At 42.4% G+C, this 21,378-nt stretch overlaps 8 protein-coding genes and 1 non-coding gene across 9 annotated transcripts; 2 read left to right on the top strand and 7 right to left on the bottom strand.

The window, feature by feature from the left end:
* Positions 1 to 456: 456 nt before the first annotated feature.
* On the bottom strand, positions 457 to 2,046 carry K450DRAFT_198023 (uncharacterized protein; the record flags this gene model as incomplete). The annotated part of the gene is made up of 1 exon (XM_051584561.1): positions 457 to 2,046. The coding sequence occupies one exon, from the start codon at positions 2,044 to 2,046 to the stop codon at positions 457 to 459; it is 1,590 nt and encodes a 529-aa protein (XP_051446274.1).
* Positions 2,047 to 2,372: 326 nt separating this feature from the next.
* K450DRAFT_270448 (uncharacterized protein) lies at positions 2,373 to 3,284 on the top strand (the record flags this gene model as incomplete). Its single annotated transcript, XM_051592964.1, has 5 exons — positions 2,373 to 2,443; positions 2,541 to 2,649; positions 2,725 to 2,789; positions 2,865 to 2,888; positions 2,981 to 3,284. 5 exons carry the CDS (start codon positions 2,373 to 2,375, stop codon positions 3,282 to 3,284), a joined length of 573 nt encoding a protein of 190 aa, XP_051446273.1.
* A 304-nt stretch (positions 3,285 to 3,588) lies between these two features.
* On the bottom strand, positions 3,589 to 5,182 carry K450DRAFT_233927 (uncharacterized protein). The gene is made up of 2 exons (XM_051587839.1): positions 4,167 to 5,182; positions 3,589 to 4,073 (listed from the first exon to the last, which is right to left on the bottom strand). The coding sequence occupies exons 1-2, from the start codon at positions 5,099 to 5,101 to the stop codon at positions 4,052 to 4,054; spliced, it is 957 nt and encodes a 318-aa protein (XP_051446272.1). The 5' UTR covers positions 5,102 to 5,182; the 3' UTR covers positions 3,589 to 4,051.
* A 68-nt stretch (positions 5,183 to 5,250) lies between these two features.
* K450DRAFT_233923 (uncharacterized protein) lies at positions 5,251 to 7,315 on the bottom strand. The gene is made up of 4 exons (XM_051587838.1): positions 6,967 to 7,315; positions 6,684 to 6,887; positions 6,038 to 6,603; positions 5,251 to 5,965 (listed from the first exon to the last, which is right to left on the bottom strand). Exons 1-4 carry the CDS (start codon positions 7,240 to 7,242, stop codon positions 5,332 to 5,334), a joined length of 1,680 nt encoding a protein of 559 aa, XP_051446271.1. The 5' UTR covers positions 7,243 to 7,315; the 3' UTR covers positions 5,251 to 5,331.
* Positions 7,316 to 10,422: 3,107 nt separating this feature from the next.
* K450DRAFT_279354 (uncharacterized protein) lies at positions 10,423 to 11,109 on the bottom strand (the record flags this gene model as incomplete). Its single annotated transcript, XM_051593328.1, has 1 exon — positions 10,423 to 11,109. One exon carries the CDS (start codon positions 11,107 to 11,109, stop codon positions 10,453 to 10,455), a length of 657 nt encoding a protein of 218 aa, XP_051446270.1. The 3' UTR covers positions 10,423 to 10,452.
* Positions 11,110 to 11,468: 359 nt separating this feature from the next.
* K450DRAFT_233921 (uncharacterized protein) lies at positions 11,469 to 13,407 on the bottom strand. Its single transcript, XM_051587837.1, has 5 exons — positions 12,838 to 13,407; positions 12,708 to 12,767; positions 12,359 to 12,625; positions 12,218 to 12,294; positions 11,469 to 12,157 (listed from the first exon to the last, which is right to left on the bottom strand). Exons 1-5 carry the CDS (start codon positions 13,362 to 13,364, stop codon positions 11,847 to 11,849), a joined length of 1,242 nt encoding a protein of 413 aa, XP_051446269.1. The 5' UTR covers positions 13,365 to 13,407; the 3' UTR covers positions 11,469 to 11,846.
* A 2,968-nt stretch (positions 13,408 to 16,375) lies between these two features.
* On the top strand, positions 16,376 to 16,448 carry K450DRAFT_t39. The gene has a single exon. It is a non-coding gene; the product is annotated as a tRNA-Phe (tRNA).
* Positions 16,449 to 16,586: 138 nt separating this feature from the next.
* On the bottom strand, positions 16,587 to 20,269 carry K450DRAFT_233912 (uncharacterized protein). The gene is made up of 11 exons (XM_051587836.1): positions 20,221 to 20,269; positions 19,929 to 20,149; positions 19,589 to 19,862; positions 19,322 to 19,496; positions 18,817 to 19,244; positions 18,612 to 18,746; positions 17,987 to 18,540; positions 17,600 to 17,924; positions 17,217 to 17,525; positions 16,991 to 17,146; positions 16,587 to 16,915 (listed from the first exon to the last, which is right to left on the bottom strand). Exons 1-11 carry the CDS (start codon positions 20,221 to 20,223, stop codon positions 16,802 to 16,804), a joined length of 2,694 nt encoding a protein of 897 aa, XP_051446268.1. The 5' UTR covers positions 20,224 to 20,269; the 3' UTR covers positions 16,587 to 16,801.
* A 189-nt stretch (positions 20,270 to 20,458) lies between these two features.
* Positions 20,459 to 21,354, bottom strand: K450DRAFT_233910 (uncharacterized protein). The gene has a single exon (XM_051587835.1). It carries the CDS (start codon positions 21,316 to 21,318, stop codon positions 20,575 to 20,577), a length of 744 nt encoding a protein of 247 aa, XP_051446267.1. The 5' UTR covers positions 21,319 to 21,354; the 3' UTR covers positions 20,459 to 20,574.
* Between the last annotated feature and the right edge of the window lie 24 nt (positions 21,355 to 21,378).

Genomic DNA, 21,378 nt, shown 5'->3' with positions numbered 1-21,378 from the left:
TGGACCGACTACTAGTTACAACAACAGTAGATAACGGCTCATTGCACTAAATGCACACTGTGCAATTTCTTTTGACCGGATATCTAATTGGAAAGGTAGCACAATGAAAATCAAGACATAGCCCTGAATGCACATCTAAAATTTAAAGACGCCAAAAATACACACACACACATATGAAACAGTCGCAATGCCTCTCCGGGTTAACGGAACTCAATCACTACACCAAAATAAAGGTAACTCAAGATGGACTTCTTGCTGACTCTTGAGCCGTCAATCCATACCATAAGCCGTTAGGGAATAACAATGATCATCTTCATTAAAAAAAATTCTATACTGGTATGTACAATGTCAAGGCAATAGGCCAATTTTGAAAAAGTGTTTGCCGTTGGCATAAACGAAACTCGACGATTGCCGCTATGCAAACAGCGCCAATGGATGTACCTCCGTACTACAGTTCTACTTTCTTCCTCCCCGACCTGGTCGTTGCCTTGGACGACGTGAATTGGAGTTTCCGCGGAACTTTCGATAATTGCGATTTGGCTTTCGTTTGCTGACTGTTGGTGCTATTCCAGGTTCTCCATCATCCTGATCAGCTGCTGTTTGGTTACGTCTCTTGCGCGATTTTGCGCTATCCAGTCGGGCATCGCCAAACTGCCGAAAGTACATCTGATAACCTGGGTCGTCATTTTGTAATTGCCGAATATCTTGAAACCCTTCCACTGGCGAAAGTGATCGTTGTCGTGGTCTATGGCTGGACACAGGAGTCTGTATATCTACATTTACAGAATTAGATTCTGATGCTAGATCAATAACACTGCATTCAGAATCGCTATCATCATCCACGGGTATGCTGCACGTCGGCTCTGGATATTTTCCCACGGCAGATGACTGCGAATTGTCGTCGGTGGACATGGCCGGTAAGCGAAATGGGATATTGGAAGGCACTGATCCGGAGGAAAGCTCATCCAATTCTTCTTCAACATGTTTTTGCAACAAATCAGCACGAATCTTGGCCCGACATATAGGACATTCTTTTTCCTCTTGGCGATCTACTGGTCGACTTATAACCTTTGGTCTGGTCTGTGATCCTGTATCGTCTTTATATACGGTGAATGACTTGGCGCTCTTTAGCGGTGCCAATAAGCTTTGTGTCAGTGGCTTCTGACTGCTTATAGGGCGATGGACTGGTTCTAGTACAAGTTTTCCAATACACTCATCGGCATGTTCTTCAATGACCGACGTAGGAAATTCGGCATCACAGATTGGACAGGTCTGGAAATATGGGTCTGCAAGGTTTGCACTCATCCTGCTATGTGTGCTGCTATGGGTGTTGGGTGGTATATGCGACCAAGCAGATGTATTAATTGTATTTCTCTCATCTCTTTTCGAGTTGCTTGCCTTATCAGTTGACCTCCTTTGGCTTACATGAGGAATAGTCTGACGTTGAACGGACGACGTAGTGGCGACTGTGCTGGTGAATTCTGGCAAAAGAGACCGGCTGACCGGGGTATGCTTTCCCTTCCAGCTTTTATCGGCTCTTGACGACAAATTGCTTTTCTGTGTATGTTCTTGACTTCCTCTGTGTTTGGCTGCCAGCGGGCTATTACTTTCTAAAGCTGCCCTTGTATTTGGCGCTGATCCTGCAATATCATGACGCCGTACTATTGGCTTGATCTTTTCATAGAAAAGCGGTGATACAGGACTAGAAGTCAGTATAGAACTCGTTTGGTATAATGGGGAATTCTCGTTGCCACCTCGTGGGGAATCGTTAGCGTCTTTCACAAAGGCTTCTTCCTTTGCTGAAATTGTATATATATTGGATGAAGGAGGCTTGATTCCTTTTACAACCCGTTTTGCAGATTTAGATACTCTCTTATGTTGTTGCAGCTCCTCATCGGACGATAACCAGTCTTCCACCAGGTCCTTCAGTGGAGATGATGAAGGTATCACTTCGTTACTACCATTTTCTTGTCTCCAGCTTCCCTTTTCCGAGTTTGATGCCATACCACTTCCTTTCTGCTGTTTTTGTTGCTGTTGCTGTAACATTGAATGGGGCCAGCTATCATTCTTAACCAAATATCCAGGCTGCACTTGAAATGTACGCGTAGATAAAGGCTTTTGGGAAGGATTAGACTTTGACAAAGACAAGTGCTGGTGCTTTGCAGAGATACCGTCCAAATCAATCGGTCGAACGTTTGCATTCTTTCGACTGAGAGGCTGCCTAGCAGTCGATGTCGTCTGCATGACTGGTATAATGTGGAAAGATGTCTGCTGGTGATTCGTGCCTTGCTGAAATTTTCAAAGCGCCCCTCAAGCATAGAAAATTATTCTCAGCCAGCTCAGAGGCGTAACGTGGTTTAGAAACGTTCAACATGACAATGACCAAAAGCCAATGTGTCATTGCGCCAGGAAACTACTGCGAGTATCCAGAAGAAAGCTTATGGTAAAGTCTATTTCGTTTAACGCCCTTACCAAAGAAGCCGTGACATACGCAGCCGGCTTCGTATTGACATAGACTTCGCTTTGCTTGGACTACCCAGGTATCCCTCGGTTGCTGAGAAGCTAAGAGAAGCTACAAAGGAAGGACAACCGGTTTTCTCCAAAGTGATCTTACAACAGTTTCCAGATTGGACGGTGGGCAAAGAATCGGTATGGATCAAATTTGACATGGCACGAGCAGCACGATGTGTCAAGTTTATACAAATTAACTGCGTTCACGTTTAGGTATGGATCCCTTTTCTTGAAAAAGAACTGAAAATCGGCGCGAATGATGTTATTATTGGGCACAGGTTAGTTTTTCAACTACATTAACAATCAAAAAAGCTTACGATCTAACTCAGTCTTCTCATTTGTTGCACTACTAGTACTGGAGCCATTGCGGCTATGCGGTATGTTAGATCTGACATGACACTATTGTATCAGCATACATGCATGAAACTAAAAATCCACAATTATAATGGCTTGAAACTACTTTGAAAAGTTACGCAGAGACACACAAAGTGAAGGGAATCGTGCTTGCCAGCGGCTATCACACCGATTTGGGAGTTCCAAGCGAAATCGAAGCTGAGTACTTTTCTCGTCCGTGGAATTTCCAAGCCATTCGGGATAATTGTACATTCATCCTACAATACGCTTCCCCCGATGATCAGCTAGTGCCCATTGCCGAACAAAGATTTGTAGCGCAACAGCTGCAGTCAGAATACTATGAATTACCCGGTCTTGGCCATTTCGTCGAGAATGAGGAATTCGATGAACTCGTTGAAGAATTACTGAAAAAACTATGATGTACAGTACCCATAGCATCCTCGGATTGAATACTACATGTATAAAAAAACATAAATTGGAACCCAAAAAAAAAAGGTTTTCCTCGGATATAGAAACCGATATCAAGTGCTTTCAGATGGCCGCAGCCCAACCCAATTCAGGTTTTGTGCTTTCGCCGTTGAATGTTGATCGTACATCATAATCATTGCTTGAATTATCATTGCATTTATGGCAATACAAACTAGCCACATCATTGTCAGCTGGCTAATTGCTGAGACAGAGAGTCAGGCCATGACCGATTTTTGTTTGTTGCTTGTGGATAACAATAATATTATTAAAGTTTTCACAAACGATAGGAAGTTGGACTGAGAAGATCGTTTAATCTACCATCCATGGCAAAATAATTATATGAGAATTACAGTTGATGATCTTCCTATAATCATGGATGATAAAGAAATATTGTGTTGAGAAATATAAGAGATAAACGAAGAAAGAACACCAGTGAAGAAACCAAAAATGATGGCAATTTCTCAGTGCCACCGTTCACAGACAACAGTGTACAATTTCACAAATCTAGAATGTTAAAACGGATAAAAAATAATGAACTATGGAAATTCGATATGAAGAGTCGGTATGAAGAGCAAAATAAGATGGTATATTACAGACAGCGAGCGAGAGATGATATTCCCTGACAGTTTACAAAGCTACATTTTTCCCTTTCAACATTAAGAAAAAATTTTTGGGGGTTGTTGTTGTTGTTGTTATTATTGCGCTCCTTACAGTACTGTTAGAGAAGATCGCTAGACCATCTACGCAAAGACGTCCGAAAATCAAAACGTTAATATTAAACAGGCCTATTCTTTTTTTTTTTCTTTGGGGATATTGTGATGACCAATACTTACAAGTCTTTAACCGAGCTGACGTAATTATGCTCAGGGTGGATGCGCTTGCCATGCTCGTCGTATATGGGCACTTGTCGAGGATAGCCCATATAGCCTCCACCACCACCACCACCATAGCCATAGGTGTTTGGATATCCTCCCATGCCATATGAACCGTAGGCGCCGGCGCCGCCATAACCATAGCTACTTCCATATGCGCCAGATCCATAGCCTCCTCCGTATCCTCCTCCATATCCTCCACCATACGATTGACCATAGGGTGAATAAGCTCCTCCGTAAGAGCCTCGATTATAATAGCCGCCTGATTGGCCGTACGGATATGCCATTCCGCCATAAGATTGTTGTTGCATCATGACAGGTGTTTGGGCATAGCCCATAGAGTGTCCGTAAGGATTCCCTGCCGCACCCATATATTGTGGACTATGCTGTTGTGCGTACTGCTGTTGCATATACTGCTGCTGCATCATCTGAGGATTTTGCTGTGGCATATGTCCTTGTTGAGGGTATTGTTGCGCTGCGGCATAAGCACCGGGTGATGCTGCACCATTTCCGTATCCATGCTGCATTGGTTGCTGATGAGGTGGCATCATCTGAGGTCCATAAGCTCGCTCACTATATGGGTCGGTGTTAATGAACCCAGCCGCTTCGCGCATTTTTCTTCTAAAACCGCTAAATATTCCTCGTTCCCCTTGTTGACCCATTTGCTGTTGTTGCATATAAGGTGTGTTCGGGTATCCTGGTCCTTCAGCCATGTTTTGGTGATTCATAGCTGCTTGTTGTTGTTGATTGGGTAGTGGTGGTTGGGCTTGGGGCTGCCCACCCGCCGGGTATCCTTGCATCTGAGGTGGAGTTCCTGGTATCGGAGCTTGTTGAGGGGCCATGCGAGGTGTCGTATTGGCCGAGCGTGACCTAGAACGCCGAGGCGCTTCAGTCATTATTTCAGCTGATAAAGAAAGAAAGAGAAAAAGGGGGAAGCGAAAAAGCGAAGGAACGGCACAAGGAAAAGCTGACCAGTGATCATTGGACAAAACGAGGTAAACAACAACAACCACTGTGCGACCACAGGAAACAACAAGACAAGCAGTATTTTTTCTTTCCTAATGCTTAGGATATTCTTTTCCAGTTTGATTTGCAATATGTTATAAAATGATACATTGTCTAAATACTATACTCGTTCAACATACAGGATGAGGTCAGGGCTAGGTCTCCATGTGATAGCTTGACGCTTTTTGATCTCAACTCCAGGCTTAGCAGTAAATTTAAAGGCGTTGATCAAAACTCCAAGTAAAATTTTGATTTCGATTAGCGCAAAGCGATAACCGATGCATTGACGACCACCAGCCAAAAATGGCATATAGGTATACGGTCCAGCAGCCTGTGCAAGAGGTTCGTCCCATCGTGAAGGACGGAAAACCAAGCCATCTTCACCCCATGCGGACGTCATACGTTGAGTCACGGCAGGTGGAATAAAGACTCTGGCACCTTTAGGGAAAAGGTAGCCACCAACCACAATGTCTTTCTCCACAGTTCGATTGGTCATAGGTACGGGAGGAATTAATCGTAGGATTTCCTTGACTACATTATTCAGGAACGGAAGGTTATTGATTTCATCAAAGCTTGGAACATTGGCTCCAGCTAATTCGTTTTCATCCACTCCAATTGGGTCTGCGAACAAGGGATGTTCATAATTGATGTTGGAGAAAACAGACTTGATTTCCTCTCGAAGCTGATCCTGAATTTCAGGATGTTGAGAAAGCTCATGAAGTGCCCATGTAACAGTAACACTTGTTGTCTCGTGTCTATTTGATGGAATACAGGTTGATGATGAGTAGGACGCCCAGTCAGTATTCATGATGGCTAAATCCACTTACCCAGCAGCTAAGAAAGTCATGATTTGTGCCTGAAGAGCGTTATCGTCCATGCCTTCGCCGCTAGCTTCATCTCTCTCTTTAGTCATAATGGATAGCAAGTCTCTGGTAGCCTTGCGCCCTGATCCATGCTTCTCACCACTGGATCGCTTGCGAGCCTCTGTGACTAATTTCATACTTTCGGTGTCAATGGTCTTGATAGCCTTTCGGAACTCAATGTTTCTCTTCAGGGGCAACTTTCTCATGAAAGGGAAAATGGCAAATAGAATTCGAATGAAAGTATCCGATCCAGCAAAGACTCGGTTATAAGCTTCATTGAGATCGTTTGGTGGAGCTCCTGGGACGGAAGACGCATAGTCGTAACCAAATCCATTGATGGAGATAACGTCCAAAGTTGCTCTGCTGAGACCATTCAAAATGTTGATTTCTTTCGCTCCGTCGCTCAACTCCTCTGTCCAAGAATCCACAAGACGCTTTCCTGGCACAAACATATCCGGCACCATGCCACGAATGGCATTGACAGAGAACACTGGATTTAACATCTTGCGCTGATGACGATGTTCCGCTCCCTAACAACAATTACAATGTTAAAAAAATGCACGTATCTCAGTGAGTAAGGACAAAGACCATAATAGAACAACCGACTGACCTCTGCAACCAAAAGACCAACGCCAAGGATTCGACCAATGAATTCAGCAAGCTCCTTTGGCTTGACGAAATCGTATTGATGTGTGACGAGGATTTGTTTCAAAAGCTCGGGATCGGAGACCATCACTCTTGGGATATTAAAGAGCCCATAGTATCGAATGATGCCTCCGTATTGTTCTGTCCAATCTAATTGAGGTCTTGCTGTCTACATTGAACCAGTGATCAGTTGGTGGCGTATTGTAAAAAGAAAAAATAGGTAGATTTCCATCAAACGCTTTCCTTACCTCCGCTACAGTGATGGACCTGAAGTTACCAAGCATGAAAAGAGCATCCCAACCAATTGGTGGTCCGGGAAGACGGTTCAATGGATTGAGATATAGGTTGTCGATGTAGTTTTTGTAGAAAATATAAGAAAGTGGCCCGAGCACACCAAGAGTAATGGCATATGGCTTCCATTGTTCATTCTCTAGCAATGGTTGGAGGAGAGGCCCGGCCTTCTGCCATAGAACTTGCAGTTGTTGCTCTGCAATTGATTGCAAATTGCCTAATAACGAAGACATTCAAGATCTGTTCAATAAACAACGCTTGGCGAAAGAGCCTTGGACTGGGTTTATATTGATTGGGCGGGTGCGCAATGTCGACCGAGAGGTGACGCGTTAAGTGGTACTGAGTGGCTGACACAATGCAATTTTATTCTTTTTAAGATAACCACACTATTGCTGACGACAAATATTAATCTTGGCAGGCTCTGATTCAGTAGTTCTTCTGTTAAAAGCAAAAAAGGTGGCTTTCTGGAATTATTTCATGTAAGATACAGACATTGATGCATATCTCCCCTCTCTTGTAGCATAGGGATACGAGTGCCAGAATTTTTCGACGCACGCAAGCTTACCTTTGATACATTGCCTCAATGGCAGATTCCATTGAAAAAGGCTTTGATTTTTGAAGTCACAGCAACAAAGAGCCCTCGGTATCGGACACCATTGAGCGCTAAAGCACGACAGTGATGATATTGCGCTAAAAAAAGAAAACATAATAAAGGCAAGCTTATTCTCTGCATTTTCTAAAGTCCTTAAGCATTTTCGTGCGTTGCCGGGATCTATTGAGCGATTGATTCCCACAATCGATTCATGTAAGAAGATCATGAATGACTTTATACTGCTATCAGTGGATCACAACATTGATATGTTTAAATGTGCAGCGTTAGATGCCTAGTGCACGTGGTGGGTTAAAAATCCGCCAAGTGGTTGGGTTACGAATGCCCAGCCATAGAGCTCAAAACTTTGAGCAGCGCCAAGATTCAAGGATGTGTCCAAGTTTGACTTCTATATTCTTCCTATGATTAAAGAACACGAAGCGTATCATTCTGTGTCAATTCAATAGTTCCGATGCTCTTTATGCGATTGCTTGACATATCGACCACAATTTGCTTGCACCTTTTATGTGAAGCAACTTATAGGATTTAGTTAATTAATAATTCAAAAGCAATGTTAATTATCTACGAGTAAGCAGGATTTCTTTGATTGATCTTAAGTATGTGCATATCAATCCCACTTTCCGTCAGAATTGATTCATAGAGCAGCAACCGCCGTCTGCACAAGTCACAGAAGGGGTGAGTGGACAGACCATAAACACTACCATATAGTCAGCTTCTATCGATACTGTCGTAGCAACTCATATTACCAATGGCGCAAGCTGTCGCTTTCCGATAGTCTGCAGTGGGACGTTATGGTGTGGTCAATAGATCTAGTTCCTGGATCAGCAATGGTTGGTGTTATCGTTAACGGCAGGCACAGCATTGACTGCGCTAGTAAAACTAATACAGCGCGATATTAACTAACCTGATCCCGCTATGGTACACTGATACCGAAATTTCATAATGAACCCACATAACCACAAGGAGGATTGAAGTCTAAGTAAACTGATAGAACTTTACGAATTGATCGCTTTATTCTACACTGTAATTGATTTTTGTCACCTGCAAGTTAAATATAATATGAAGCACTTTAATATCTCGATTTCTGAAAAATAGCAGCAAGATTTCATGATCAAACTTAGCAAGAGCTAAAAATGGGTGCACCATGAACATGTTACTACAACAGAAAATAGCTTCGTTCAGCTCTCAAGATTTGCTTAGGAATACAAATGGTTCCTATGCTCTAATTTCCATACCTCTTTATTACCAGCGCATTACCAGCATTTTAGTATAGATTCAGTGCGAGCAACTTTTTGTCTACACTAATAGGATCATCATCAACAAAAATAAAATTAATGCGATACGACCAATCTTCACTGTTTCGTCAGAACCCACACTGTTACTAGTAGGTGCACTAACCGCTACTGAAACCTGATACGTAGGATTTATATGGGCAGTGGATGGTAGACCAGTAGCAGTTGAATTCATGGGATAACACCATCCGTCTATTCCACAATATTGTCCCGCATAGCAGCAGCCAGATAACGGGCAAAGATGTCCTGTTGAGCCGCAAGTACCTACTGTACATTGTGCTGAATACAGGTCGCATAATGATCCATTCGGACAGCAGCCAGTTTCATGTTCGCTTTGACAAAGAAAATAGCCATCCGAACAACCAACGCGTTTTGAAAAACGATTATATTTTGGTACTTCGGCATCAGTTACATTAATTTGGATCGCAGGATGTATTCTTGGATCTCCCCACGTATTTGCATTAGTGGCTTGTATTATCGAGAACAAAAAAAGTAGTAAATTGCATAGATGTGTCATGGTGATAAGAAAAGAAGATGAAATACTCTCGGATCTTTCTGAACCTCGTTTGGCTCAGACATCATTGTTGCACATCGTCGTGCAACATGCCACGAAACGACTCCCAATTTTACTCCATGTTTGGCAACTCGCAGCAACCACTTTGATTCCTCACCCCAACCCACCTTAAAAAAAAAATCATGGATGTGCTCAGCTTACTGTAAGATAAAATGAGATTGATCCATATTGTAGCTTGTGCGTCAAATGAAAAGGCTGTTTGTACTCACTATAGCTGAAAGCATAGTTTACTCCTTTGTATTTCTTCATTTCTTGATCTGCAACGTTACTATTGATCCGTATCATGCGGTACATGAATGTCTCTGCTGGTTTATTTTGAAGCGACGGGCTGGGTTTTTCCTAAAACTCTCTCAAAAATCGTTACCTTGTTGCATTTCAGTGGTCTTGCGTGAGCAAATGACGATCTAAGTAAGATAAAGAAACTTATATGGCTCTCAATTAGTTTTTTTTATTTCATGTCCCCAATGTATACAAATAATGATGCCTACCGATAGTATGTTTGTCATATGCAATGAAAACAATTTTTTTTTTAATTGGAATCAATGATTGATTGTGATATGATGAAAGTTGACCTAAAATTACTGTGATAAATCTATACTGTCTCATTCAATGTCGTATCAACTTTCATTAGGAGCAGATAGCTCACAGTAAGAGGTTTTTATTCCCAAGACCATTGTATTTGAAAGCATTTGGCAATTTGCGCAGCAGCTAGAGGCACACTTGGATTGATTTAGGAGGTATTGACTAATTTACCTGTGTACAAAATCAGAGCCTATCTAAGACTGATTTGATTTCAGAAAACTCTACAGAAGCGAAAAAAAAAAACCAGTATTAGACATTGATTAGACATTGGTTCATACAGAAGAGATAAGATATATATGTGTTTATATGGTTTTTTGTTATGTATTTATTCTTTTGATATGAGAGAGTTTTATGACAGAGGATTGACCAAAGTAGAAGAAAATAATTACAATTGTGCGAGAGCAACTACAGCAACAAGAACAATGCTGGCTGCAGACACAGTCTTGGTGGTAGCACCGCTTAGGCCAGAAACAGGGTTGTTAGTAACAACGGCAACAGCAGAGGCAGAGGAAGCGACTGAAGGGTGGGAAATGGCAGGTGGAGGAAGAGTGGTTGCACCTGCTGCAAGGTCTGTGGTTGTTGGGCTCAAGGAACTCACAATTACGATAGATGTTGACGGGAATACAAACAAGGAAGTTGAGCTAGTAGTGGTGGTAGTAATGCCGACGTTGCCGGAACCAGTGCTTTGATAGCAGTATCCATCGCCACCGCAGTATGTTCCAGCACTGCAGCAACCACCATCAGAGCATTGCACATCATAAACACCGCATGCCACGTTGCACTTTAGGGTATTAGGTACGCAGGTCGATCCGTTAGGGCAGCAACCATTTCCATCACTGCATGCAAAGTCTCCAGCAGGGCATACAGAAGCACGCTTTTCGAGGCTCTCCAGGGGATTGATGGATTGACCATTGCGATTCAATTGTGGATAGTTTTCAGCGCGACGACTCAAGCCGCTACCGCCACTACGATTAAGAGAACCGTCGGCGTTTACTAGACCAAGAGTGGTAAAAGCCAAGAGAGCAATGGATGTAAATTTCATGGTGTAAAGATGTGTTGAAGATAGAGATGAAAGAAAACGAAAAACCCCGGTATAAATAAAATTTCAATGATGGTTACACTTGACAAACCAGAATGCTAGCCTGGCTAAACAGCTCCCAACAACGATCTCATAAGAGAAAAAACTGTTTACGCGCCACACCTCAAAGTGGTGGTTAGAAGTATTAACCAAGCCTCATGTTTAGACTTTGTACACCTTGCGACTGGGTGAAGTTTTCTCGTGATCATATTCCTAATACGCAACCTGGTAAACCAAGAACGTTTCTTTGCATGAAGATCTACTGTTGCACAGACAGCACCGGCTCGTTTCGTTTTATAATTTTTTTTTTTTTTGGACTGATGGGGTACCTGGTTATGGTATTTCTATGGCTTCTTAACCTTCTGCTTCAAAACGACCGTCTTCATCTTGCAATGTGAAAGAATATATTTACAATATACAGCTGTCAATATGAGTGCTAGTAAATAACGAATTATTTTTACAGGTAAACATTTGATTTCATCAGTCATATATACGATCAGTAGCTAGACGATCGTTTCTACGCAATGATGGAGAGAGGGGAGGATAAAAGTGATTTGTGTCCGGATGACTATGTACATTGCCAAACGTAAATAGCCTGCTGTCACACATGATAACGAAATCACATTCAATGGTAGACAGAAACTGCGCAGTAGCAAGACCGTTTCTCCGACGGTAGGTATTGGGGACACGAACGCTTTTTGTCATAGTAATCGACTTCTTTGGGCAAAGACGCTGCGGACGGATATATGACCTTCTGCTTCCTGGCACTCTCGAACGTACTGAGCCACTAATGAGTCTAAATCTGTAGTGTCATTAGGTTTCCAGTCGGTGATATACCGTCCTAAGCCATGAACGGTAACGGAGAACAGGTGCTGCGATACGTTCTGGTTTACCAGACTGATGAACGCTGACTGAGAATTAACAAACAGTAAAGTTTCTGTTTCCGACAGTAGATTATCGAGCTCGTCGGCAATGTAAGGATCTATGTTGTTATTCAGCATCATGTTCATCACTAGAGAGCCGTCGTAAATAATACAGTCATTACAGAACACAACCGCTTCATGAGACTTACAGGCATTTGCTAGTAACTGAGTTACAGGTCCGTAGGAAGCTATATTCAAATAGTCAGGTTCGCAGAGTTCTATATAACTATGACAAAGACTTTTGTTAATAAGCTGTGCATGATATGGTTGAGCCACTGCAGAATACGAACCAGCCAGGTTTAGTAAGTCGAACCATTTCATCTACCAGAGAACGCCAGTTGAATATCCGAAATGTCAGAAATCGGCACATAACGTAGTCGAAGGATTGGTCGCTGAACGGGAGATGGTCAAGTCCATTTCGGGCAGTCTGAATACAGACGTTTTTTGGAATATGGCGAAGTTTGGCTGTAGAAAGATATTCTGCAGTATCGACTGCATAAAATGTGACTTCAGGAAATATCTTGGCCATGGCTAGACTCCATTCAGCTGAACCACATCTAATACACAGCAAGTGTGAGTAAAGTGCTAACCATGTACAAATTGTCAATTCACAGCGCAAGCAAAAAGAACATCATTTACCCCAAGTGCAAGACTTGCGCGCCGCTGCGTAAACGATCCTCAACCTGTACTAAGCATAGCCTAAATGAAGAAAAAAATGAAGCGGTGAGAAGAAAGGTCTTTCAATATGTAAAAATTCTGACCTTTTTACCTGTGATATAGAGTCTGGTACGCTTCAAGCGTAAAAATGTTGCTCATTATTTCATGTCCGACATGACAGCCTTTTTCGGCTACCAAGGTCAAGTCATCTTCATCCGAGACGTGATCCATAGAGGATGCTGTAACACTTGTGATGGAATTGCTTGTTCGTAAGCCCTCCAATGTGTCTTCGGTCAAAGTTCTTAGCTGTAACGAAGAGGTTGACGACGTTTGATCCGTACGGTACAAGGCTTTGTCTTGACCCCATGGGGATATACTGCCATTGAATAAAAGATCCTTAGCGTATTTAAACGGTTTCCGTTTTTTCTTCTGTCGAGTTTCGCTTTCCACGCTATTCCCACTGCTCATGGTGTCAGTTCTATTGGTGAAAAGACCGGAATGGGTGCTACTTGCGTTTGATTTGATTGAGCTGGCATCGCCTGAATTGCTCAGCTGCTGATTCAGAAGAGTCCATTGCTTCACTTGCCATTTGCCGTCGGTTAATGCCTCCACTTTAGCTTTGGATGTTTCGTTACCCATTGCTAAAGTTGGGGAATAAAGGGAAACAAAGCGAGAGTTTATCGGGATTGATATTTTGTCCTGCGCTTTGACCTTTTTACCTGCTGAGTTTTAAGCATACTGTTCCAAATGCCCACTTTTTTTTTTGTTCTTTCTCAGGCGCCATCGAAGGTTTCTGGACCAATCAATATGAAAATCTCTCAATTGATAATTATTTATTTTCCAGCAAGTATTAGAACAACCAGAACCAGATTTCATCATCATTTTCATCTCCAGAATCTGATAATGAAATAATGCTACTGCTGTTAGTGCAGCTTTCAGCCATGCAGAGAAGCCGAAGCATTAGCGCAATGGTTTCAAGAGTGTATGTTATTGTACGATGCTCCATGCTAATATGGTTCGCACATTGCCACCCGTCTTTTCAAAGCGCACTGTTAAATTTAAGTTTAATATTTACAGGATATGCTTGAGGCTTTACCTATCTCGGGTTTTGGAGTTTTCTAAAACATTAGCGTGGTTAAAAGTCTGTATCTAAGCCAAAACTGCGCCAAGTAAATAAGAAAAGTCTGCCTCACAAGCATTATGGGTAGCTAGAGATAAGCAATGCGGATTAATTGCTTGGCAACGGTCGGGAAAGATGGAAACGATGTGGCTTATACCTTGTTGCCATGAAAGATATGGCACATATTCTTGATGGCAGCGACGTCTCCAAAAAAATTTAAATTGCAACATCTTAGCAGTCCATAGCAAATCAAATTGTCGGTCTATCTCGCCTCTGCCCCAGACCGTGGGATTGTGTCTCGTCAGAAAGGTTTCTAGAGTCTTCCCCTGGCAGTGCAAGCACTGCTTACTTTGTTTTATGTTCCATCTACATTAAAGAGTCGATTGGCTCTTTTACGCCAGGCTCGACACAAGTCTCTCCCTTTTGTGAGCTCATAAGATTTAGTCATCATTGCAGACCAATTTCCCATGCCCAAGATGCAGTTTGACCGAACTGAGCACGAATAAATTTGCCGATCTTTCATTCTCCCTGTTCTTCAGATTAGTTTGAGTTTTCGACCTCAACCGGTTGACGTATTGCAGTAAGAAAATTTGAGCTCAGCTCAACTGAGACCTTGATCCTTTTCTATTCGATGTCTTGTAAACGCATACCATATGGCAGTAGGTTGATCGTGAGTCGCAACCTAGCTTCTGCACTACATCCTTGCTATCAAGAACATATTGCTTTTAAGTCTTTCGAATCATACGGTGTTTCATTTCTTGCGATGCTTCGCCTCAGTACTCCTGATGCACCGTAACACCAAAGGCTCTCCACAGTCGAGTTCTCATGCATGCAGTATAATGAGTCTCGGCGATTTGCGTCAACTTCTAACATATACTGGCCGTCAGACAAAATCATAAAAGAATTAATTTGATTCTCCTTTCGTATCTCTGTATTCCACGCCGTTTGATGCTACTCTATGCGCTGATCAGGGGTAAGTTCGAGACTCTTGTTAAATACACCTTACTCCTACACTACAATTTCGGCTTAGCTTGCATTTAAAACACCGACCATCGCTACAGTTATGAAAAAAAATATAGAGCCCATACTCTCAATTATAATTCTCTCCAAAACGACCAGATCTTTCACTCAATAGAAGCATCAATAAAAAATGGATACACCCTGATATATAACAAAGGCAAAGAGAATTTTCTCATGAGATAACAAAAAGTAAGGTGATGAAGTTATACGGAAAATTTACAATTTGTGTCGTGACTGATTTTTTCTCCATAGCGAAATTTCAATGTTTCGGCAACGCATATCGGCCGATGTGTGATTTCACCTCAATGGCGGAGTTTATGGGACTGACCGATAGCCAGCTTGCCTTCATGTCGTTGATGAGGGTTTCTCGCTCCTTGTGCAATTGAATGTCATCCGGGGATTTTTACATTATATATAGCATCAAACATGGACGTGCATGGATTCAGCTCACCAATTCCCAGCAGATGTTTCAGCGCTTCGATTAGGTAAGCGTCGATTATCCTGTTCGATCTGGCAAACATGAATCGGAAAGCGGAATTTGTTTAGGTGTTCCATCACAGTAGACTGGTGGCTACGGAGAGTTCTTGATGGGAAGGTACCAGGCTTGGTCTATGAAGGCTGTGAGATACTTATTTAGCCATAATTGGATAACAGTACTGAACAAGCACGACTTTTCAGCAACGTAGTAAGCATTTAAGAATTATGCGGTTATCCAGTTTCATCGTTTTCAAGTGAAAAAAAAAAGATCACAACTTGTTTCAATGTCCACATTGCCGCTGAGCACTAGTGTGATATAAATCGCGATTAAAATTTAAAATGACCATGGTAATGCTTTGTTATGTCATCTTAGTAACAAGATACCATCGTGATATGAGTAGGCTTTTTGAGACATCTAAGGGATTCACAGATTACCTCTCATATCTGGTAGGAATGATACGTGATTTTCTCAGACCCTAAGATAAGGCGAGGCGGTGCGAGTTGTCATCTTACAGCACTAGGTCGGATTTCAAAAGAAACAAAAATCTAACGAAGGCGGATAAGATAAGAATCGATGTCGCTGAAGACGTTGAATAACAAACAGGTTTAATACCAAGAATGTATGCTGCAGCGAGAGATTCAATCAGCTTAGTAATATCCATTGCTGACATAAGAAGGAAAGATATCCTTAGGGATATTCACAGCTATTAAATAATTTTGTCACAGGTTTGAACAACTGTATTCATTACTTGTGTTTGCAACCATGAATGAATGCTGATGATGTAAAGCCCTCCGACATGCTGCAATTAAATTCTAACAAAAGATAAACCGACGATATAAATGCAGCATAGATTGGGAAAATGATTCTATATTTTCTTTTCTCTCATGTTAAAATAATATTAACTAGATTTTGGCAGCTTTCCAATGTGCTAGATGATTACTCAAGACCTTCATTACTATGTAGACAAGTCTAGGTATATATCACTTACCTTATTGGAACGAATACAATCAGCTTTCCGCTGAAAAAACAGCAGCGGGTTTAGCTCAGTTGGGAGAGCGTCAGACTGAAGATCTGAAGGTCGTGTGTTCAATCCACACAACCCGCATTTTTTGCAACTTCAAACTGGCCTATATTTTGCATGAGCACGATTTATTGAATGTTTTGCTATGCTGTTTTTTTTGTTTTTTTTTTAAAATCTACGATTTCTTTATGAAATGACTTTATCTCTCCTATTGAGGTTTGTTTCATCATTAAAAATCTTGTGCGTAATACGAAAGGTGTTGCTGAAATCGGTTCAGTCGATAATATTTTGTCATCCATCGATAGTGCTACTTCTTGATGTCTTTTCGATCTCTTGTCCACATCGTTCCCTCCTCAAAAGCAAACCACACCGGTGATACAAATTGGAGAAAGAATGGTTTATTTATTGAGTGGTCGAAAGCATGGTATTTCAGCAAATTACATATATGTTTTAATAAGAACTCCTCGAGATAAATCGATCTTGTAGTGATTTCGTGGCAGCAGCTGAGACTTGAAAAAGGGTTGAATATCATGGATATTAAGGTCTCGAGCCTAGTAGAAGTAGGATTAGTCTCCAGCATGATCGAACAAATCTATGACAAGTGATGCCTCAGTTAAAATACTTACTCTGCTATCCAAATCCTCCACGTCGATTTGCACTTCCTTGGGAAGCATTCTATGTCTGAACTGGTACATTTTTCGCTTCTCACTAGCAATGTTTTCCAGCATATGCAGAAGAAGCTCATCGTTGTCTCTAGAGCTGTTGATGTATCTGGCAAAGCGCTGAGTTGATTGAATGGGTTAGTGAATCGATCCAAAAGCACCATGACCATGATTCTTTCAAAGTACTTACTCTTCGTAATGACTTCATGACACTGTACTTTTGTGCACTGATGAAGCTGTCGAGTGTAACTTGAATGGCAACATCTACATCGTCTGATCGAACATATTCACGAAGATGCATCTTTGCGTGTGCTTCAGACATACGAATCATGGATTCCAAATGACGCACTGTGATGGGAATACTTCCGCTGGCAAGTGATTCTCGACGCAACTCTGAGTAAAGTCGGGCAAGTTTATCCTCATCAACTTGCTGCAACTTTGGATGGACCTTATCACGAGCATACATGATATATTTACGCAAGATATCTTGAGGTAAGATCTAAAATGGATAGTGGAACTTAGTATAAACCACAGTGTTGAATTGCGCTGCTGGCAATATCTCACACAACTTACATCGATGTCCACATCAACATTATGTATTTGATCCTTTTCGGCATCGAACACTGGATGACTTCTGATATGACTGGCAATGACGTTGGTAGCGAGGGTATGGTCGCGATCTGGATCCACAGTATCTTTAACAACGCAGAGAATATCAAAACGAGACAGGATAGGCTCAGTGAGTTCGACATTTTGTGAAAACGGAATGGCTGCATTGTAACGGCCACGGATAGGATTGGCAGCAGCAATGATAGAGCATCGAGCTTGCAGAGTGGTGACAATACCAGCCTTTGAAATGGAAATGGATTGCTGTTCCATGGCTTCGTGGATGGATGTTCTGTGCAGGAATAATTAGCGGGCTTCCCCCAGGCAAAATCATCAGTTCACCTTCGTACATACCTGTCAGAATCGTTCATCTTATCAAACTCGTCAATCATGCAAACACCACGATCTGCCAACACAAGAGCTCCTCCTTCCAAAGTCCATTCACGTGTGATGGGGTCCTTGTGGACAGAGGCTGTCAAACCGACAGCACTAGCACCTTGACCAGTAGTAAACACAGATCGATGGGCTGTCTTCTCCACGTATTTTAGGAATTGTGATTTTGCCGTTCCTGGGTCACCAAGCATAAGGATATTGATATCTCCACGAATTGAATGCTTTCCTTGAACGTTCTTGGGTACACCTCCAAACAATGATAGTGCAATAGCACGCTTGATGTCTTCATGGCCATAGATAGATGGCGCTATACTCTTCATTATCCGTTTACCAATGCGCTTGTCCTTTGACAATGCTAAAATTTGACGCTGGTCATCCTCGGTGAGTCTGAAGCTGGCGAACAAATCTTCCTTCTTGCTGATGTAATTGGCTTCAATGATGGTGGCAAATACAGGGAATCCGTTTCTGGTGCTCAATGAGGCATCGAAGTTGTTACGATAGATACCAGTAACCTCCTGAAAAGCAACGTTCATTTAATAACCAAGCTTGGATTCAACGCATACATATAATGTAAAATAGCACATACAATCTCTTCACCAGGCTTGCATTGATCAATAAGATCCCACAAGCAAATGATGTCGCGATGACGAGGAAGACGACCAGGTGGAACAGTGCCAGGGGACTCTTGCAGGGTGAGCTTTTGGTAGTTGCGGTATACGGTCTATAAGATGATAAATTAATACCATACCCAAAAGGCCCATAGGTTTCCACGTAACTTTCAAAGTATTTACCTGTTGTGCATTAAGATTGAATGGGCCTTTTCCACCACAGTGTGGACAGACTTGTAGTTTGATTTCATTGTGAATGTCTTGGTAAAAGGGACCTAGTAACTGATCACATCGTCCGCAGTTGTATTTCACCCACTTGAGTTGGGGAAATACGCCAGTTCGGCGGGTAACAACACCGGATACACGGACAAGGCAGTTAAGTTGGATTTGTCTAAGTTCACGAAGAGTGTTAACAGTTGGGAGGTCAGCGATGCGAATATGGATGTCTCGGTGAATGCGTTCATATTCTGGGAATTGGATAAGTGTGACTTCCAAGGCAACTTGGTCGAAAAGCTTCAGCATATTAAGAGGTGTATTGGCGAGAAAATAGGCAAGGATAGTCTTGCTTTGAGAAAGATGTTCGTAGCTAACTTCCAAACTTTCACGATTACCTAGCAAAGACGTGAAATACAAATGGTGAGCAAGATTTCTCCTCAGTTCCACACACCGCAGCATTTAAACCACATACTTTCACCCATATCCTTGATTCGTTCACCGTAAACTGAAGTTCCGTGCTCATCAACGTAAGTCAGCAAGAAATCTTTGAACTCTCGCTTAATTGTTCTTCTGGGGGCTTCCTGGTCAATCCAATCGGTCATAGATGCATGCTTCATGTTGCGGAGGTCGTCGAGTGACATTTCAGGCTGGTGAATCGAACAAGGGCGTTGTTAGCGAAAAAAAAAAAAGGAACACTGTGGCAAATCTGACCCAAAAAAAACCAAGGTTCGTTACATACCACAGCCATGTTCTCGTCATCCAAATTCATACCCATATCGGCATCGTAAAGTCGTCTGTGACGGCGTCTTGTAGGCATAGGATTATCGACATCGTCATCAATTCCATCCATGAACGCATCAGCCATTCTGCCTTCTCTGCGCATTATCTCGGCGTCTCGACGGTTTAGTCTTTGTTCGACAGCAGCACGATCAGCGGGATCCAAGTTGTCGTAGTCCTCGTCATCAATGTTGGCCAAATCGTAGCGATCACGAACAGAGTCCTCACGATAATCACTGAAGACGTATATTGCATTTAGTTACTCTGGTGAATGGTCGTTCCTGAACTACCAAAAAACCTACTTTTCCATATCGCTTCCAAACAAATCAATACCGTCATCATCTTCTTCTTCATCAACCTCATCTTCCATGTTATTCTCCACTTCCTCCTCCTCATCTCTATATCCCAAGTCTGAAAAGAATGGAGCGGGTGACGATGGTGGCAAGGAGGAAGGTGCTGGTGACGAAGCAGGTGCATCGTCACTGTGGAGATTGGCACTATCTCTTCTTCTCTTTCTATCAGCCTGTATACAGCAGATGCAAGTAAGGATAGCGTACGGGTAGAGATTAGCAGAGGTTGGATCCTTGTATTTACCATGATGTCTAAGATTGACTTTATTAAACAGTCGCGTCTACGGGGCGCGTCCAAAAACGAAAAATATAACATTTTTTTTTTTGAGACGGGAATTCGAAAATTTCGCTCTGGAGTGATGTCAGCCGCCTTTAGCTCTTCTTGTATTTTTATCATTGAAAAAATTCCAAACGCACTTAGTGCAGTAAGCCGTGTTCCTTTCGCTCTACTAAGTAAAACAGATTGGATTATTTCAATTGGCGTGCTTTTATTTATTTGATAACTCTGAAGAAATATATAAAAAAGAGAAATACACACATATGGACACATATTTATTTGACAATATAGGTTAAAATGATACAGTTACGGCTATGTTGTCTAAAGCATGGCAATACCAACTATGAGGGCCAAGACCATAGTCAAGGAACTAACATGGGAAGAAAATGAAGCAGCGCTTGTCGTTGAACTGGATGGAGAAGCAGCAGAAGACATACTGGAGTTGCCAGAAGCAGCCGCACTCATTGTAGCACCGGCAACACTAGGCTGAGCAACCCCACCGCCACTTTGGAGAGGGAATCCATTGGAAGCCAAGCAGCCTGTTCCAGCAACATTGCTAGTGTCATTGACTTGCTGCCAGAGTGAGCTTATGGTAGTGGGACTCATCATAACCGGCGACTGGCAATGATTACCGAGTTGGTAACTATTGTCGGTGGAGGAAGTGTTACCATTTTGGATGCCAGCGGCGTTGATAACGGTGTGATTCAAGAAGAAAAATCCCGTCCATCCAGTGGCACCCACAAACGAAAGGCAGTCGCTAGTGTAAGTTCCAAAACCTTGTACAGTGATCGTACTTGCGTTCGCGATAGGTGGATTTCCGATGTAGTTGCACAAGACTTGCAGAGTTGCCACTGACGCATTGGTCGGTGCGGTTGAGCCGGTGTTGATTGGACCTGCGCCGGTTGTATTGGCTGCTGGAGATACTGAGACTACCTTGGCTAAGACAGTGTAATCTGCCTGACCAACGAGCTGAGCTATGCTCAACGGCTGGTAGCCCATGGGTTGGAGGGCCCATGCAACCTGTGCCATGAAGCACGACAAAACAATCCATACCTTTGCCAACATGTTTTCAAAGACAAAAAAAAAAGGCGAGAAAGAAACAAGAAAGAAAAGAGCGATCGAGGA

The sequence above is a fragment of the Umbelopsis ramanniana genome (genome assembly GCF_025399195.1).
Source record: "Umbelopsis ramanniana AG unplaced genomic scaffold K450scaffold_16, whole genome shotgun sequence".
NCBI lineage: Eukaryota > Fungi > Mucoromycota > Umbelopsidomycetes > Umbelopsidales > Umbelopsidaceae > Umbelopsis > Umbelopsis ramanniana.
The sequence above is the reverse complement of the archived record's forward strand: the minus strand, read 5'-3'. Positions and strand labels throughout refer to the sequence as shown.